The sequence below is a fragment of the Oryzias melastigma genome, linkage group LG15 (assembly GCF_002922805.2).
Source record: "Oryzias melastigma strain HK-1 linkage group LG15, ASM292280v2, whole genome shotgun sequence".
Taxonomy (NCBI): Eukaryota; Metazoa; Chordata; class Actinopteri; order Beloniformes; family Adrianichthyidae; genus Oryzias; species Oryzias melastigma.
The window spans coordinates 25,910,176-25,929,653 of record NC_050526.1 but is presented as its reverse complement, the minus strand read 5'-3'; the positions used below and the strand labels follow the sequence as shown (position 1 = coordinate 25,929,653).

The following is a 19,478-nucleotide window of genomic DNA, read 5'->3' as shown; positions in this document are numbered from 1 at the left end:
AGCAATGCAAACAAACACCTTTGCCGAATTTATTTTTTTTTTTTTCATAAATGAAATTGTTTTATTCCTGGGGAAAAAATAAATTAATAAATTGAGAGATCTGTGAAGTTTTTCTATTAATTTACTTTTGCCAACAGAAAAACAGGATACTGGATAAACAAATGTCTAACAAGCTGTAAAACACACACTTAAAGACCTACTCTGATGAAAATTGGATTTTTTGTTTTTATTAATGTTCCTGTAGCATTTTTCTTTCTATGCAGAACACGTAGAAAGAAAATTAAACTCAAAACTGCATTCAGAGGTTTTCCTTTATTCAAACTGAATCAGGAACAGACCAAAAACATAATGCTGTTGGAGGAGGAACTCATTTATGACTTAGAAAATATGCTTGGCAGGCTACAAGCTCCCTGCTCCAATCCATCAATCCAATCCAATCAAAATGGGGAAGATTAGAGAGGCGGGGCAGATCTATGCCAATGGTCCCGCACACAACTCAGGTGACTTTTTCTAAAAAAGCACTCTTCAGAAACTTTACCCTATCAAACAATACAGTTTTATTTTATTTTTGGCTAAAGAGGACAATTGTAATTGAAGACCAGTGAGAAAAGCTTTTAGAATAGATCAAAAGATGATCGGAGTGGGTGGGTCTTAAATATTTGTGCAAATAGGCCTGTGTGAGAAATGAGACGTGACAGAGCTGCATCGCTGCCAAAATATTTAACTATATTTAAATTGACAAGCTAAATATCTTTAAATGTTCCCAACAAAAACAATTTTATGAAACTAGAAATAACCTGAACAAAAAAGATCAAATTTGTATCTAAAATAATTTTGTTTTACAAAATGTGGCTCATAGCAAAGTTATTTCCAAAACAAAACCCTTTTATGATTTTATTAGTTCACGCTTCATTTTTAAAAAAACAATTTCTAATTTAGCAAAATATCAACTGATTCCATCTTTAAATCCCACAGCTGCTGTGACAACTCTCTGTTTTGAGCTGAGCATCTAAGGAGTTGTTACTGCTCTACAGAGAAAGTACTAAAGTTAATCATGTGAGACTGTCACAAGACTCACCATAGACATGAGCTGCTGAACAACAACCGGTCCATACTGTCCGACGTACTGCTTGCACTGCAAATTCATAAAAACTGAGTCAAGACACTGCAAATATGGGGGTTTCACAATAAAAGCCAAGTCATCAGCAGTTTTGGGGCCACTCACCATATCAGACAAGCCTGGTCCCAAAAGGTCACACTGACTCTCAATGTTCTGGATTAGAGAGTTGATAAAAGAGGAGTTGGCCTTTGCTTCTGCTTGAGCATCAGTCAGGAACTTGATACAGTCCTGGCACACTTCGTCACCTCCCTACAGGTGATAAAAGTTCAGAACATTCTTCTAATAACAGCAGAATGAAGGTAAGAGCGGGAGGGTCTGCTGTGCACCTGCTGAGGAACCTCCTGCTTTTCCTCCAGGTTCTGAGGATACAGCAGCCCGGGAACGTTGAGGAGGAAAGGAGCCACTTGATGGGAAAGATCAACCTGGGGAATGTCATTAGACGTGAGCTGCTCCTGGGCATGAAGCTTGGCCAAAGAAGCCTGCTGAGACTTGCAGAGTCCCATGGCAGCACACACCACACCAGGATCCTCCTACAACAAACAAAAGCTGCATCAGTGTTGCTCTGCTGCTGCAGCAGGTGAAGGTTGAGACAGAGGAATCACTAAATCCTTCTCATGGGATTTGCCGTAGCACAATAGCTTCTCTGTTCCCTTTTAGACTTCTACTCACTTCCTCATCAATGACTCTTTTGGCCGACTGCTCTTTGCTCAGAGTGGCTTCTGCCCCCCACCCCCACCCTTTCCCCTGAGGGTTGATTTGCACCACTTACCAGCTCCCCTGTGATAATCCCGATCAGGACAGGGTAGTAACTATCCACCATCTCCTTGCACTGCTCAGTCAGACCCTGATCCGGGATGAGCTCGCAGGCCTTCTCCATGTATTTCAAAATATCTGCCTGCAATCACAAAGAGATTTACATTATCCCTCAACAAATCACTCAATTACCAAGGATTAGCTGTGCACATCCTACAGCCTTACCTCGGTGGCGTTGTCCTTCAGCAGTTGCTCCACCACCATCAGCACCTCTTTACACATGTCACACGGCACAGATTTCTGCAGCCAGAAAGTCACCTCATTAATAATGTATTTAACATTGTTCCAAAAAATATAGAAACTGTAAAAAAGTACCATTTGAGGCTTGTTCCACACATTCTGCTGACAGTGAGCCACAGCTCCACACAGAGAGGCCGTCTTTACATTTTCACACCAGTAGGGGGGGCCACGCGCACACTGTTCAGTCCCCAACAGAGGAGTAGCTACAGCTTTTCAAAAAAAAAAAAAAAGGACAAAGTTTTAAAATATTACTACAGGTAATGAAAATTTGTAAAACGTTACTCATTAATTAGGAACCATATTCATCAGTATAATGAGTTTAATCTGGATTAGTCACAAGATTTTGTTACACAATTTAAATGTTGCAATTGTGGCATAAAGCATGTTTAAAACCTTGAAATTAAAACAGTTTTTCGTGCCAGTGACATTAAAACAAAGCAAATTGATTCAATCAGTCCTCAAGCAATGAAAATTGAATCATTACCAATATTAACACGTATAAGCAACTCTTCGTCTGACTTTTAGGAGGAAAAGAATATAGTTAAATACAGCTAGAATTAACTGTAAAGAAGCAAATAAAGTATGTTTGGTCATATATATTTAAAAGAGACTTTTACTTTTCTTAAAAGTACAAGAAGCAATGTAGGAAAGCACCCGTCATCCCACAATAAGAACACTTCCTCGTTCAACTCTCAGATCCTCCTTGATAAACAGAACCACCTCCTTGTAATGTTAGAACATGGAAATTTAAATACCAAGCGGTCATTTTTACAGGAAATGAGTAAATTTAATACTTAAATTTGCATCATGTGAATTAATCAAGGCGAGCTTTGAGGCCAAAGATCTGTAGGTTATCACGTGGTTCTAGTTACAGAAGAAATCTTGGCTCATCGTAAAAACGTAAACGTCACTCAAAGTGCTTTGGAGTCACATGAGCATTTATTCAAAATAACAGACTACTCCCTTACCAACTGTTTAAACAAGGAAGACATTCTTGCACTTTTATAGAGGGCCCAAGAGAACCTCTCACAGACGAGATAAAAGGAAGACCTTTACTTTGAAAGGCTTAAAGAAAAAAAAAAAGTAAAGCTTTTAATGCTGTGGCATCTCCTGCAACAGGAAAGCGAACATGAGTTGTTTGAGTCAAACAAAGTTAATAAGAAAAAAAAGTTTAATAGTGGAAGGGAACAACTTTGACAAGATTCAACATGTTACTGAGCTGTCAGCCCACATTTATATGTGATAGGAAGGAAACAGATGAAATACATTTTCCCAAATGCCTCCGGCCTAATCCAACTGTCCTGAATTCCACAGGCCTGTTTTCATGAAACCTCACTTGTTTTGCCGTAGAAATAATCAGTTTCACCTCGTTTGTTCAGACTTAAAGATAAAACAGGATTATAAACAAGCGGGAATGACCGAAGGACGCGATACTATAGAGACTGGGAGTAAAAACCACAAGTTAGAAGTGATTTACATTAAAATTATTATAAAAACAATACATTTAACTTAAAAAAAACAGTTATTTGTGTGGAAAGACTATATTTTGAAGTAAGTTTTATTTCCATTGGTCGCGCAGTTCGATGTAAACCCATCTAATTAAAATATGTATTTATATTTCCATCTCAGGTGTGTTTAAAGCTAACCAGCTAAATGTTTTCCAGAGGACAGAAGTGTCAAAACAACGGTTAGCTAACCAGGCTAATGCTAGCAACGCCGTTAGCATCAAAGGCCAAGTAGACTGAAAGTAAAACTCAAAGTTCGTCTCTTAAGCTATACATTCCGTTTATGTTTTCTTAAAAAAATGTGCGTAATTAGGAAATTAGATAGTCTTAAATATTAATGTAACAACGCCCTCAGTCATGACTCCTGTTTACAAACGCCTAGGACCCTTCAAAGCTTCCGCGTCAACAAACGCAGTTTAAAAAAAGAAAAAGAAACCATGATTTTTGTGTCCTGATTCAAACCGAACCCCGAGCCGTTCCCGTCCTCTGAGCTGACCTTACCTGAGGAGATGAAAAGCAGAGTTAAAAGCAGCATGACTGCGCTGTTTCCTGGCTCGTCAGTCCGCGTTCCTGCGTCGGTGTGTTTGGGTGGACGGCGCGCGCTGCAATGCGGCCGCTGTTCTGCTCAGGCCGTTATGAGGACTCATCGTCAGCTGACTGTGCACGTGACTTCCGATCAGCCCTGATAAGCAAGATCCGGCTCATAAGCTGACGTTTAAAATCAGTATGTACACCTTTTTTTTGTTTTATCTGTGTATTACATATTCATTTGTTGATAGGGTAAACCATTAATTATATCTTAAACTCGTACTTTCCTGTAGTTTGATGTTCTTATATAGTGTAAAGCGCCCCCTGTCGGTAGACATGATTTGACCTATTTTGCAGCCCGTTTGTTTTCTTTTTAGCCACTATTTTTGAGTTTTTTCGACGTTTTTTCTTTTCGACTATTTACCAAGTAGATTTTTTTAAATAAAATATTTTATAATGCACGTACAATGACAAAACTAACAACTTTACTGTTTCTAATGGGCTCTATCATCACAGTTCGGTATGCCATTCATAGAAGTAAAACGATTGTTTCTATTGCTCAGATTCTCATTTTCACTTATTCAGCATAGTGACCATAGGACATGCCCATTTATGGTCAAAGTCAACACATATACATTGTAAAATGTATGAAATATATACATATAGTCTGGTTGTTTAATCTAAACTTGGACAGTTTATCTTCTATTTCCTTAGTGAACACAAACCTACTAAATATTTTTTACTAATAATAATAACAATTACTACAATAACAGTGTTAAATGTGAAGACATAGCCTTTGCCACCCAAGTCATCAAAAAGTTCATTACTATCACAAGACTAAAAAGAAGACAAAACACAATGTTTGAATGATTTACAAAAAAGTAAAACAACTGTTTATTTCTTAGTTTATTACAAAATGTGATGTACCAGACAAAGAGCAAAGAAAACGGTCAAAGTGGGATGGGTTCCTGCTCATCTTCTGGGTAGGAGAAGTGAAAACCTGTGAAAACAGAAAGGGAACAATTGTAGTACGAGATCAACTTCCAGTACACCACAGAAACCGAGATTCTTTGGGGAAGTAAGCCAACACTGGATACATAGCATGGGTGATTGACATTTGAGAACTTCAACACTCATGGACTGCTTTTGTGCCATTTATCAAACTAATCTAATTTAAAATAACATATATTCTTGTAAATATTTCTTAATATGAACATATTGATGTTATGCATTAATTATTTCTATAGATTTCCTAAAGTAAAGCTCATAAAATATGTCTCTAATTAAAGTCACCGTATTAATTTAAGCCTGTGTGTTGACAGGGAAGAGTCTGCGTCATCCAAAAACACCATGCCAACAAGACAAAAAGGGAAAACGTGATCTATTGTCATGATCTGAAAACAGGGAAGTTTTAGAACTAGCATTAAAAAAAGTCTTTTAGTGTTGTTTTGCCCCTCTTCTCAATTAAAGTAACATTAATTAATATGTCTCAGTTTTGGTTGGAGTTAGATCTCTTTCTTGCCAAATTATTATTAAATTAAATATTAAATCTTATTTTTTAATGAGTAATATATCAATCAGTAATTAAAAACAAATCTACTCAATTTGTAGGTAAACTGGCAACTTTAATTCATTTCAGTTGTTTTCAAAAAGCAACTTTTAGATATTTTATTCAACTGTCATTATTTTCAAACAGAAAACTCTGAAAGCTTTACATAATTCAACAAAGCCATGACATTTCCTTTGAGAAAAAGACAGAAGTGCGCTTTAGTTTGTGCTTACTTTTGTTTATCTCTGTGTTAAAATATATATATATAATTGTTCCCCCTAAATTTTAATTTAAAGATCAGATAACCTATGTTTTAAGGGGTTGATAATCCAGGTTTGTTGTTCTTTTTTTGCAGTGTAAAAGTTTAAAATAGTATTAAAACCTTAAGTTTCTGTACAAATCTTATGTGAAATTTTACTTTAAAATGTTGCACAACTAGATAAAAGAACTTAGTTTTGACACTAACCTAAAATAGCAGGAAAAGAAACTTTGTGTTAATAAATATTTATCATACTGGCAATAAATCGTGGATTTAAGAGTTTTAGTAAAATATGAACCATCATCGCGGTTCCTGAGGATCTCAGGGTTTGTTGCGTGAGCTCGACGAGGACCTACATCACCTGGTTCAGCTGAGGCGGACATCTTTTATTTTTAATTCTACAAGGAAGAGCAGCTCCTGGTTCTCTCATCACTTTGGAGGACCTGAACAGGCAACGTCTGGAGCTGTCATTGGGATCAGAGAGAACGTCCAGCGGCTGAACAATCTTCAATCCATCACTAAACTTTTTTTATCTTTCATTTCTTACTGAATTTGTTTTCAGTAGATAGAAATGTACTCTTTAGGATCATTTATTAGGTTCTTTAAATATAAAAAACAGACAGTATTATCATAGATGATGCTTTCTAACCATGACATGTTTAAAGAGGTCCATACTTTGAATAAAGGGAAACTAATTCTGAATATTCAATAATGAATGTTTGTTATGTTTTGAATAATTTCATCTGTTTCGTAAATAAATTTTATACAGATCTGACTTTGACTCACATTTCCTTTTGTCTTACTTGTATACTAAAAAATTGTGAATAAACACACAACACTAAAGGTTTAAAAATAAATGTATAATTTATCAGTAAGAAAAACATTAGAAATATTAAGTCATAACTAACATAGTAACATTTATTTTAAAAAAAAATACACCAGACGCTGGCCAAGCGTCTGGCGGGTTCAAACCTGGGAGGGGAACTGGCAGGGTACTCATTGAGTAAGCTCTACAGTCCAGTATTCGCTACCAGCTTGTACTGTGCTGAGTACTCACTGGTAGCGCCTGAGACATGCAGTTGGGTGCCCTTGTATTTTACGGTAATCGCTTTCTACCGCCCGCCTTCACCAATCCCCACTCAAGCTGCTCCTAGCGCCCTGGCGGGTCCCCGGGTTAACCCCCAGGGTGCAAGGAGCAGCTCGAGGTGCCTTCCAGCACGTTAGCACACTACCAGGTTTGAACCAACGGACGATTGTCGCTGATCGGTATTTATACCCCTTTGTTACCCACACGTGTAAACTAATGGTTTTAACTCCAGTGTTTTTTGGCAAATTTGAATTACACACTATATGTTTGTTAGTTTTAAATACAATAGGGTGAAAACAAAAATGATTAAAAATGTTTTTTTCTTTTAAGAAGATACATTTTGACCCGCAGTGCATGCTGGGAAACGTGACGAAATCTCGCTAGCTAGCTAAGCTAAGTCTCGTTTCTATTGAGCGGTCCGGCGCAGTTCTAATCTAATTTGCTTGCTTTATTAACTATAATGGTGTGAAGCATTTTCTGTTACCAAATATAAGAAGTGCTATGCAAAGGATTGATTGATTTAAGTTTAATTTTGCTACTAGTTTATTTTTGTTGTCGTTTTCTCCACCTCTTGTAAACTTCATGGGATAGGAACATTTAGGTGCTTTTTTTTTTTCTCCCGTTCACAATCTATAGTATCCGAGAAGCAAAATAAATGAAGCAGGAAATAAATATTGATTTTATATCAAATTTGTCTTTTAACTCTTTTAGTTCACCTCTCTATTGGATTGGATAATAAAAAAACTTGTGCCACTTAAAAGACTATTCGTTTCTGGTCACACCTATTATTGCGTTGTTTTTATGTTAATTCTATACAGAATAATTTCCTTATTTGAATTATGTTTATAACATTGGAAGGGTCTTTTTAAGGGCTCTCCAGTTGATCTATGCATGGCAGATCTAAGTTTCTCTCAAGGTTTTCAGCTGATGGTCTACATAGAACAGTCTGTTAACCAGGAGTCTGGAGGAACCCACAGCCCGTCCTTACGTGCAGTTACCGCGGGGCTCCGCAGCAGATGCTGGTCGACACCTGCTCCTCCTTCTTCAGCACAGTGGGCCTCACCACGTCCACGTCACGGTGCAGGTGATCCAACAACTCATTGAGGATGCTGGGAGCTGCATAAAAGTCGACTAGAAAGTAGGAGCCTCGGGTGTGCCTCTGGTTGTGTTTGCTCATTTTGTAGGGCAGGAGTCTTTCTCCCAGGTTCTCCAGGTTTCTCACCACGGCGCCGCGCTCCATCAAAGTCTCCACGGTTCTCCGCAGAGCCGCCGCCGTCTCCGGCCGCTGCATCGCTTTCAAGATCAGGGCGAGCTCGTAGCGAGGCATCGCTTCTGCTGTGTAACCCGGGTGGCTCAAAATTTAGTTCAGCTAACTTAGAATGAATGTAATCCCCGTAGACTCTTGTTCACAGACGGCCATGTTATGACATGAGGGACAGAAAGCAAGGTCGTATGGAAATGACGTCAACTTTATGCGACACCTCACGCGCAATATTAAAACAAAATACAAATATGTTTAGTGGCTTAGTGAAACATTTAAGCTATCCAATTGTGTCGTTTTAACCATAATAGTACATTTAAAAAAATTCTAATAAATTGTGCATTTAAAAAATCCTTTATCTACAGATGTCTCACTCTTTCCAGGATTTTAGAATCAAATTTTTCTCTATTTAAAGAAAAAAAAGTCGTATAAATGTGTTTAAATTCCTTTAATGTATTTTTAACAAAAGAAAATAGAAAAATATCTGCAATAACAAATTATCTGTAGATGATATAACATTCCCTCGGCTTTGATAATTTGAGTCGAAGTTGATCATCTTTTTTTAAGGCTTGAGTCCTCACAAGCGCATGCGCAAGTCTTTTTTTTTCCTGAAGGAGCGTGGTGAAGATGGCGGCGCAGGGCTCAGTGCCCAGCGATCTTTATAAATGCGTTTATTCCTTTCTTTTGGAGAATAAGTTCACCAAAGCGGCGCAACAGTTCCTGAAACAGACTAAAGTCGTAAGTAGCTCGATGTGTGCCTGTTGGTACTGTCTTCTTCTGGGTACTTTCTGAGACTGCGCAGTGCCGGTGAAAAATTAGCACGTGTTGAGTCGCCAGCTCTCACATGTTCGTGTTTCACGGCAACAACTGACAGTCGTAACTTTTGTCTTTTGTTCCGAGATAATATTTCTCTACTTTGCTCCTTCACAGAACCCTCAAGACAAAAATGAAGAGAGTCTTTTGAATATTTACAACTTCTGGGTCAAGTAAGTTTTGGAATAATGTCTGACATTTAACCATGATGAAAACACCAGACTGAGATGTAATTTAAGGTTTCAGTCGTGGCAAACCTTATCTGAAAGAGACAAGTAATCAAAATCATATATACAGAAAATGCAAACAAATGTAATGCCTTCACCTTGACTTCAAAACTGAGGAAAATGCACTTTTGTTTAACCCCGTGTCATGGTGTTTTTTCATTCACTGGCCTCCACGCATACCATTTTCATGTCATGTCTTCTGGTACTAGCATCTCCCTCTGTCTTGCATCAGGTGCTGCAGTTTTTGTCCTGTTCTTGTTGCTGCAGTTGCTAACCCAACTTTATAGTCCAATACCAGATGTTAATGTGTTTTTATGTTTGGGTTTTCCTGATCTCTGACTCAAGTTAGTTCCTGCAGATGTTCACTGTCACCGAGTCTGGTTCTGCTGGCAGTGTTGCTAGACTAAAAGTATTCTTAAAAACATCCAAAATCCTTAAAAAACACACCAAAAGGTCAATTTATTTGCTGTAACTACTAATCAATTAACTATTACTTCACAATGTGGTTGAAAATTCAACTTTGAGATAGATAGATAGATAGATAGATAGATAGATAGATAGATAGATAGATACTTTGTTAATCCTCACGGAAATTATGTCATTGTCCTTGCTCCATACATCTCACCACACAGTTAAATTAAAAACAAAACCTATAATGGAATAAAATAGATAGAAATCTATAAAACAGTTAAAATGTAACTTTAAAAGTTCATAATAAAAAAATAAATAAATAAAAACATCATAAAAACATTGATCAGTCACCTCGTCTTTTGCCACCACCCCTCCCAGCAGCATTATGGAGTCGAATAGCTCTGGGCACAAAGGACTTCCGGTATCTCTCTGTGGAGCATGGCAGAGACCGAAATCGGTTGATGGTCACAAAGCTCCTCTGACCAGAGAACACTGAGTACAGAGGGTGGCCGGTGTTCTCCAGAATGTTCTTCAGCTTATCCTGGATCTTTCGCTCCACCATCAAATCCACTGTGTCCAGACCCAGTCCCACAATGCAACCTGCTTTCCTGATCAGGCGGTTCAGCTTCTTTGTGTCCTTCTTGTTTGCGCTCCCTCCCCAGCACACCACAGCATAAAAAAGGACACTTAAAACCACAGATTGACAAAAGATAAAAAGAAGTTCCGAACAGACATTAAAAGAGGCGAGCCTCCTTAAAAAGTACATCCTGCTCTGTCCTTTTTTGTAAATGGTGTCCATGTTAGCTGACCAGTTCAGTTTGTTGTCTAAAACGACTCCCAGGAATTTGTATGTGTCAACAACCTCCACCACTTCTCCATGGATGTCAATGGGCTGTGGAGCAGTGGATGTGCGGCGGAAGTCCAGCAGCATCTCCATGGTCCATTGACATGTTTGATATTACATCAGCCAGTTTTACAGTCAGAGTAGAAAAAAAAAAAATAACGGACTCCTGTTAAACTGAAAAGCAACCACAGAAGAATGAGCATGAACTCGCAGAACAAAATGATCACTTATGATCAAAACTGGAAATTATTTTACTTCTCATAAATTTAGGGTAAGTCAAATATAAGCAAAACAACCAATGAAACATATTTGGTTTTAAAAACTTGCTCTTGCAAATATAAAATTTTCCAAATATTATTAACAGTAAAAATCCCCCCAAAGCTTAAATGATTCATAAAACAAATTCTATATTTATTTTTTAGTAATATCTAAAAAAAGCAAAATTCTTTTCATGTCTACCTCAGCTTGTGACTTTTAAGTACAGCTTTATGTCAGATCCAAACAGTAGACGAACATCAATGCATGAACTATTAAATGGAAAGTGAGGATTTGTAATAAAATGTCAGAAAAAAATAATAAAACATTACATTATTAGCAAACACTGAGTAATTTACAGGCACATAATCAACCCTGCATGCATATGGCAGACAGTCCTTGTTAATTGAACAAGACTTTTTCAAAATGCAGAGATTTTGATTTTAAAAATGATTTCAAATCATATATATATATATATATATATATATATATAAATTGCATTTATAAAAGAGATTGGTGAATGCATATTTAAGTTCTTATTAGTGGTTATACATGTCATGGTGGAAGATGATGCACTGCCTCTCCTAACCGCTCATCTCTGGTGGAAATGTATTTTAACGAGGAACTAAAAACTGCCAATTTTACCAACCTCAAACCCGGCTAAATTTTGTCGTCTTCAAAGCAAGTTTTGCTCGCAAACTCAGACTCAAAACGCCCAAAATAGTAACGCTGTCTGTTTGAGGTTTTTTTCCTTAGACTTTTCTTTCCATGTAATCTGTCCCACTTTATTAAAATGTAGTAAAGATGAGGAGGGAATGATACATGAATTGGGTTGTGATTTGGCACTTAATAAACTGAATTGACCATATTCTCGTGAAGGTCACCTGAGGCCAAAAAACGGAAACTGCCTCCGACTGAGCCAAAAGCTCCAAACGGTCCGGCTGCTAAGAAAGTAAAAAGCGCCGCAGAAAGCTCCAGCAGTGAAGAGTCGAGCAGCGACGAGGAAGCTGAAGCAAAACCCAGCAAAGCAGCCGCAGGTACTGCGAGAAGAAGGTGAAGCTCTCATATCTGTCTCGGTTTCTTCATGTTTTGTTTTTCTTTCAGCTGTCAAAGCTGTACCAGTCAAATCTGTGCCGGGCAAGGCTGTGGCCGCCAAAACTATCAAAGCTGCATCAAGCAGCAGTGAAGACTCCAGCGACTCTGAGGAGGAAAAGGCTCCTGCGAAAGTCAGACAAACCTTCTGATGAAATCTTCTAGCTACATTGTGATGCGTTGTGATCATATTGGGATGTTGTAATTCACATAGGCGCCTGTTAAAGCAGCACCTGGCCCTGCAGCATCAGCAGCAGCAGGACGGAAGAAGGACAGCAGCTCCAGCAGCGAAGAATCTGACTCTGAAGACGAAGAGCCGGCCAAAGCTCAAGCGCCAAGTTAGTTCCCAACATTGTGATGAAACTGCTTGTTATCAAGACCCAAGCCAGCTTGAGTATTTATTAATAAACCTGATTTCTTAATAACAGAAACCGGTCCGGGGGCTGTGACCAAACCCAAAGCTGCTGCTCAGAAGCAGCCTGAGAGCAGCAGCAGTGAAGACAGCTCCTCTGACTCTGAAGAGGAGCCATCATCAAAGGCTCCAGCAAAACCCGCCGCTGCCAAACCCACCCCTCCAAAGACGACTGCAGCAGCGGCTGAATCCAGTAGTGATGACTCTTCCTCAGACGATGAAGCTCCTCCCACTAAGAAGCCTAAAGCAGGTGTGTCATGCTCATGTTCTGGTGTGTAGCAGGGAGCAAAAAAGAGCTGTTTTTACCTCTTCTTTCTAAACTCTTGATTTTCGGGATTGTAGAGTGATGGAACGAGCAGCTCCACATCAAGCAGCTATGATCTCAGTCTTGTGTTCTGTAAAACTCCAGCCCGTCCTATTAGTTTGGAGCCTCTCCTCTCATAGGGTTCAGTTTATTCAAAGTGTCCTTGAGTTTCTGCCTCTCTGGACGATGACTGAGCTTCTTCAGCTCCTGCAGGTCATGGTGGGGTCAGAGTGTAAATACATTTCTTTACTTTTTTTCTCCAGCATTAAACCGTTCAGGTTTCCTTCCTATCATTATTTTTTTCAATTTAACTTCTCCAGTTTTCCAGCAGTAAAGCGGAAAATCCCGTCTTTGATTTTGACTTTTCTCATATTTTCAGTCCATTCAGTGGATTCCGGTTTCACTAAAACAGATCTCGTGTTTTGTCAGGAGCGTACAGTGCCGTTCCGCCTCCAGCTTCAGTCCAGAAACCGGCAGTGAAGTCCAGCAAAACCGAGAACAGTGACTCAAAAGTTGCAGGTAAGCTGCTCCTTCCTCTCTTTACATGTCAGTGTTTCTGGTTCCCTCTCTTACGGCGTTGGACTGGTTGCAGGAAAACCTCCTCAAGCAAAGGCCGCAGATGCAAAACCTGCGACCAAACCTGCAGCAAAGCCGCAGGAGTCCAGCTCGGAGAGCTCCGGTAACTAAAGAACCGTTTTCTCCCAGCTTCAAGGAGAGCTGAATATCTAAGCCTTTCTTCATGTTTCTACTCAGATTCCAGCTCAGATGAAGAGGAGACACCCAAAGTCCCTCCGGCTAAGAAAAACACCCCTGTCAAACCAACCCCGGGTAATGCAGCTGATGACGACAATAAAGTGAAGAAAGCTGCAGCGAAAACTGCTGTCAATGCTGCTAAAGCGCAGAAGGACGAGTCCTCCAGTTCAGGTAAGAGGAGCTGAAGTCGATGAAGGAACCTCTAAAGTCCCCTGTGATCATTTTTTTAATTAAAAAAAAACCCTTCTCAGTAGTGTTTTAATTATGATTATGTAGCTTTTTAACCAAATCTCACAATCTTAATGTCTTTAAAAAGCTTTTTTTCATGTTGATCTAAAGCACAGGTGTCAAACTCCAGGCCTCAAGGGCCGGTGGCCAACATGTTTTTCAACCAACCTGAACACACATGATTCATGTAATCAGCAGTAGATAAGGCAGGATTTCTGGAAAACCAACAGGACGTCGGGCCGCGAGGCCTGGAGTTTGACACCCCTGATCTGAAGCCTGAGCCTGCAAAATATTCTCTGGAGGGGCGTGGCTTTTGGAGCTGCTCCTTTCCCGGCACACACAGACGCCCCGCTCGCCGTCTGATTATGATAGCTCTATAGGTGCGTTTCCATTAACTCTGAAATTTCGCAAATGCGCTTAGAGTAGGTGGTATTTGGGGCGTATCGAAACAGACATTTTTCGCAAAACTGTAATGGAAACACTTTTTTCTAAATAAATATGCTTCTTTGTATGAAGTGGCTGTCCGAGCGCAGCACAGCGGGCGCCACGAGAGAACAGCTTCACACCTCATTATAAGTTGAGTGTCATACGGAATCGTGTAGCTCCTCAATTATAAAATCCCCAAGATTTCCTCATGGCTTCATCTGGAGCTGCACTTTTGCAGCTTGGAGTCTGAGTAAGACGCAGAAGTCTCCTTTCAGGAAGACCACGAGCACAGTTAAACACTTAAATGGATCTTCTCCTGTTTTCAAACAGAAAAAGGGTCCAGTAGATTACTTGCTGGAATGTTTTTTTTTTTAAACCGCTTAACAGGTTTCTCACGTCCACCTGACTCAGCGCAGCACTCGTGCCCAAGACAGAGCTGTGACGTCACAGCAATGCTCCTTTTTTAGTGAATCAAATAAAAAAAATGCTTGTTCTCATCCATTGTCGTGTTTTTAATGACTTGTCACGCGAGTTGGTTTGTGCTTTAACGCAAAATTATGATTTAATGGAAACTGTGTCATTACGAAACATTGTTTTTTTTTTTTAGAAATTCCTAGAATTTCGATTAAGTTTTGCGCAAATTTGTAATGGAAACGCAGTTTGTGTCTCACCACTTCAAATCATCATCGCTGCTACAGCAGTTTCGTTTGGGGCTGGATGTCAGCTCAGACTAGGAAGTGAAGAGCTCGTGGACCGAACTTCTACTGATTTACTATCCTTTACTGCTGCGGTCAAATGAGCCGCCACTCACATTTCTGTGGTCACATCAAGAAGTTCAGTGGAGACTCGCTGAGATTTCCAGCGTTCTCATCCCTGGTACCGTGAGTATTGAATGAAACTCACACAAAAAAATCCAGTGACGGCTGATTTGAACACGGAAATGTGAATGGCGGCGCATTGGACTGCAGTCGATAGGAAGACGTCTTCTCTTCTCCAGCACCTGAACTAGACACGCTAGCCAGGCCAGATGAGGTCTGCTCATGTGCAGAAGCTCTCGTGACGTATTAACAGTTCATTAATTCAGAGAGTTTCTGCGACAGTCTGATTGACAGCGATTTAAAAGGAGAAATACTCGGAAATTCAAAAGTGAAATGATTTCTTACGATATTTGCTCTCTTTTGCTACACATACATGTTTAAAAACTCAAACATGCTTTTCATTGGAGGGGGACTTTAAGTCACATGACACTGCTATAACTTGTTCTCTATATTTGACAGCTGGGTTCCAAACCTTCAAGATGTCCTTGTCAGATTAAACCTGTTGTTTTTGGTTCATTTTCTAAAGGAGTTTTTCTTCTATATTCATTTCAGAGAGCAGCTCAGAAGATGAAGCTCCAGCTAAACCTGCAACTAAACCTGCTGCCACAAAGACACCTGCAGCTCCTGCTAAAGCTCTGTCCAAGGAAAAACCTGCTCCAGCAGAGGACAGCAGCTCTGATTCTTCCTCTGAGGAAGAGGAGCAGCCTGTTAAATCTAAAGCCAAACCCGCTGCAAAGCCTGCTGCAACTCTTGCAACAAAGCCTGCAGCAGGAAAGGAGAGCAGCTCAGACTCCGACTCGTCCTCCGAGGAAGAGGAGCAGCCTGCAAAATCCAAGGCTAAAAATGCTACACCTGCAGCTACACCTGCAGCTAAACCTGCTGTAAAGCCTGCTGCAGCAGAGGAGAGCAGCTCAGAGTCTTCATCTGAAGAAGAGGAGCAGCCTGTTCAAACTAAGGCAGCAGCTAAAAAGGCTACTCCTTCTAAACCTTCAACTCCTGCAGCTAAATCTACCGCAAAGATAGCAACCAAGAAAGACAGCTCCTCCGACTCAGACTCTTCTTCTGAGGAAGAGGAGAAGCAGCCTGCAAAATCCGGGGCTAAAAATGCTACACCTGCTGCAAAACCTGCCACTTCTGCAGCAAAGAATGCAACTCCTGCAGCTAAACCTGCAACCAAGGCTAAAGCGAAGGAAGAAAGCAGCTCAGATTCTGACTCTTCTTCTTCAGAAGACGAGCAGCCTGCTAAATCCAAGTCTAAAAATGTCACACCTGCTTCAAAGCCTGCAACTCCTGCAGCTAAAAATGCTACACCTGCTTCAAAGCCTGCAACTCCTGCAGCTAAGCCTGCTGCAGCAGAGAGCAGCTCAGACTCTGACTCTTCCTCTGAGGAAGAGGAGCAGCCTGTTAAAACTAAGGCAGCAACTAAGAATGGTACTCCTGCTTCAAAGCCTACAACTCCTGCAGCTAAAACTTCTTCAAAGCCTGTGACTCCTACAGCTAAGCCTGGTGCAGCAGCAGAAAGCAGCTCAGACTCTGACTCTTCCTCAGAGGAAGAGGAGCAGCCTGTTAAAACTAAGGCAGGAACTAAGAATGGTACTCCTGCTTCAAAGCCTGTGACTCCTGCAGCTAAACCTGCAGCCAAGACAAAAGCGAAGGAAGAAAGCAGCTCAGATTCTGACTCCTCTTCTTCAGAAGATGAGCAGCCTGCTAAATCCAAGTCTAAAAATGTCACACCTGCTTCAAAGCCTGCAACTCCTGCCGCTAAAACTGCTTCAAAGCCTGCAACTCCAGCAGCCAAGCCTGCTGCAGCAGAGAGCAGCTCGGATTCTGACTCTTCCTCCGAGGAAGAGGAGAAGCCAGCTAAAACTAAGGCAGCAGCTAAAAATGCTACTCCTGCTTCTAAGCCTGTGACTCCTACAGCCAAGAAGGCAGCAGCAGAGAGCAGCTCAGATTCTGACTCTTCCTCCGATGAAGAGGAGCAGCCTGTTAAAACTAAGGCAGCAGCTAAAAACGATACTCCTGCTTCAAAGCCTGCGACCCCTGCAGCTAAACCTGCGGCTAAAGAGAGCAGCTCAGATTCTGATTCGTCTTCTGAAGAAGAGGATGTTAAATCAAAGCCAGTTGCTAAAACACCTACATCAAAACCTGCAACTCCTGCAGCTAAACCTGCACCAGAGAGCAGCTCAGATTCTAGCTCAGAGTCTGAGGACAATGCAGCCAAGCCAGCCGTCCAAAAAGCTCCAGCAGCAAAGAAATCCGGTCCTGCAGCTGTTGCGGCTAAGGTCCCTGCAGCTCCTGCTAAACGAGGAGGAGAAAGCAGCTCCTCGGACAGCTCTGACTCTGAGGAAGAAACTCCCAAACCTTCAGTTACAAACGGCAAGGCGGCGACTCCCAAGCCGGGCCCAGTGGCCGCAAAAGCTGCAGAGTCATCATCCAGTGACAGCAGCTCTGAGGAGGAAGAGGTCAAAGCTCCAGCTGTAACCCCTAAAACAACACCCACCGTAAAACCCACGGAGAACAGCAGTTCCTCAGAGAGTTCCTCAGACGAAGAAGCACCAGCTCCTAAAGCTGCCACTGCCCCCAACACCCCCACTGCAAACGGTGAGTTTCAGCCTGCAGCTCTGATGAAAAATAATGAAACGGCACAGGTTTACTCTGTGGAGCTCTTGTGTTCACAGCAAACAGTAAATGCTTGTGTTTCAATTGTGCAGCTGCAAGCAGAAAAAGAAAAAAGGATGAGGAGTCATCATCAGAAGAGGAAGAAGAAACCAAATTAAAAACTCCCCAAAACAAAAAGGCAGTAACCACACCACAGACTTTCCCAAAGGCAAATAAGAAGGTAAGATCTGTACTTAAATGCTTTAAATAGATTATTTATTGTTCATTTTTAATAAAAAAAAACTAATTGATTCTCTCTTTCAGTCTTCAAACGTTCCCTTCCGTAGAATTGTGGAGGAGCACGTGGAAGTGGATCCCCGGCTGGCAGATAACTCTTTCGAAGCAAAGGTAAAGTCTAGCTATTTCAGCATCACCTTATTTTGAAGGAGGGACTTCCTGTCACTCACCTCCTCCTTCTACTTCCAGCACGGTGCTAACGGGGACTGGGGCCATAAAGCTAACGAGGTGCTTAAGTTCACCAAAGGCAAATCGTTCCGCCACGAAAAGACGAAAAAGAAGAGGGGGAGCTACCGCGGCGGGGCCATCTCCACCTCAGTTAACTCCATCAAGTTTGAAAGTGACTGAGCGCCTTCCCACCTGGGAACAGCATTTTCCGCTCTGATCAGGATCTTCTTCTGCCGGTTTGATCTCTGAAACGTGAAACCAGACTTGGAACAGTCAACGTTCATGTGATGTTCAATATTATGGCCACTAGGTGGCTTCAGGCCACCAGGTCGCTGTTCAAAGCTTTTCCTGTGATAGAATAAATTCTTTTTTTTTCTAACGTTTGAACCACCTTAACATGTTTTGTCTTGTACTTTGAGAAAATGCTTGATTTTATCCTCTAATCTAATTTTTCATTTGAAACTACAGTAACTGTATTGTATTATGGGATGTCTGGGCTTTTTTCCTCTTAAAATATTTGTTATAAATCTGTCAGAATGGTCTATTTCACTGTGCTTGTCAAGTATAATTCCATTTCTAGCATTAGGACCTCAGACCTAGACTTGTTTTGACAGTTCTGCTAGAGCGCCCTCTTTTGTTCAGTAGTGGAACTGCTAAAAGCCATCTTTGATACACAATGGCTCAGAACTGTACTTTTTTTGGATTTTATGAAATGTAAATAAAATTGAATTCTGTTGTCCAGAATTGAGACTCTGTTTGGCTTTAAATGTTTTCTCAGGTGGAAAAACAGGAATAATGCTAAGACATAACATTTCCAAGGACATTAGAGTCCACTACTCAATAACAGGGTTCCTGCGGGGTCTTGAAAAGTCTTAAAAAGCCTTGAATCTGAAAATGTGGAAATTAGGCCTTAAAAAGCATTAAAAAGTCTTACATTGTGATATCTTGGTCTTAAAAATGCTAGTTTAAAACTTTTTCCATATGACTTTTCTGGTCTAAATTTGATTTTTTAACCACAATTATGTAAGTAAAGAGCGTTTATGCTGAATGCCAAACCGCTCATTAAAAAAAAAAAAAAACATGATTCATTAATAACGGGTGACCTCCCTGGAAGAAATGAAGTTAAGAAATAAACAAGAAAATGAGACAAAATGGAAAAATGTATTTCAAGCATGTTAAAGTCCCCCTCCAATGAAAATGTTTTTTGAGTTTTTAACATTTAGATGTGGTATTCTTATGAAAGACAACAAATGTAATCATAAATCATTTCGCTAAGTATTTCTCCTTTAAAATTGCTGTCAATCAAACTGTCGCAGAAATGCTCTGTTTGAATGAACTGATAATATGTCACGAGAGCTCTGCTTCACATGCACAAACCTCCTCATCTGGCCCAGCTAGCATGCCTAGCTCAGGTGCCGGAGAAGAGAACATGGCATCTTTCTATTTACTGCAATCAAATGACCCACTGTT

The 19,478-nt window shown here is 40.4% G+C and overlaps 3 protein-coding genes across 4 annotated transcripts in view; 1 reads left to right on the top strand and 2 right to left on the bottom strand.

Moving 5' to 3' along the window:
• LOC112161908 (prosaposin) overlaps window positions 1-4,343 on the bottom strand; it is a 7,578-nt gene extending 3,235 nt beyond the window's left edge. For both annotated transcript variants that reach the window (XM_024297446.2, XM_024297447.2), the window contains exons 1-7: window positions 4,180-4,343; window positions 2,249-2,382; window positions 2,099-2,173; window positions 1,890-2,015; window positions 1,447-1,650; window positions 1,226-1,369; window positions 1,079-1,135 (exon numbers count right to left, since the gene is read on the bottom strand). In XM_024297446.2, the coding sequence (XP_024153214.1) occupies window positions 1,079-1,135; window positions 1,226-1,369; window positions 1,447-1,650; window positions 1,890-2,015; window positions 2,099-2,173; window positions 2,249-2,382; window positions 4,180-4,213 (774 nt within the window). In that variant the 5' untranslated portion in view covers window positions 4,214-4,343. The remainder of the gene's footprint in view (window positions 1-1,078; window positions 1,136-1,225; window positions 1,370-1,446; window positions 1,651-1,889; window positions 2,016-2,098; window positions 2,174-2,248; window positions 2,383-4,179) is intronic.
• Window positions 4,344-5,067: 724 nt separating this feature from the next.
• mrps6 (mitochondrial ribosomal protein S6) lies at window positions 5,068-8,557 on the bottom strand. Its single transcript, XM_024297451.2, has 2 exons — window positions 8,090-8,557; window positions 5,068-5,206 (listed from the first exon to the last, which is right to left on the bottom strand). The coding sequence occupies exon 1, from the start codon at window positions 8,426-8,428 to the stop codon at window positions 8,096-8,098; it is 333 nt and encodes a 110-aa protein (XP_024153219.1). The 5' UTR covers window positions 8,429-8,557; the 3' UTR covers window positions 5,068-5,206; window positions 8,090-8,095.
• A 360-nt stretch (window positions 8,558-8,917) lies between these two features.
• nolc1 (nucleolar and coiled-body phosphoprotein 1) lies at window positions 8,918-18,756 on the top strand. Its single transcript, XM_024297441.2, has 13 exons — window positions 8,918-9,100; window positions 9,293-9,348; window positions 11,792-11,949; window positions 12,017-12,138; window positions 12,219-12,342; window positions 12,433-12,666; window positions 13,150-13,239; window positions 13,313-13,399; window positions 13,474-13,644; window positions 15,498-17,546; window positions 17,657-17,784; window positions 17,868-17,951; window positions 18,030-18,756. The coding sequence occupies exons 1-13, from the start codon at window positions 8,990-8,992 to the stop codon at window positions 18,186-18,188; spliced, it is 3,573 nt and encodes a 1,190-aa protein (XP_024153209.1). The 5' UTR covers window positions 8,918-8,989; the 3' UTR covers window positions 18,189-18,756.
• The last annotated feature ends 722 nt before the right edge of the window (window positions 18,757-19,478 follow it).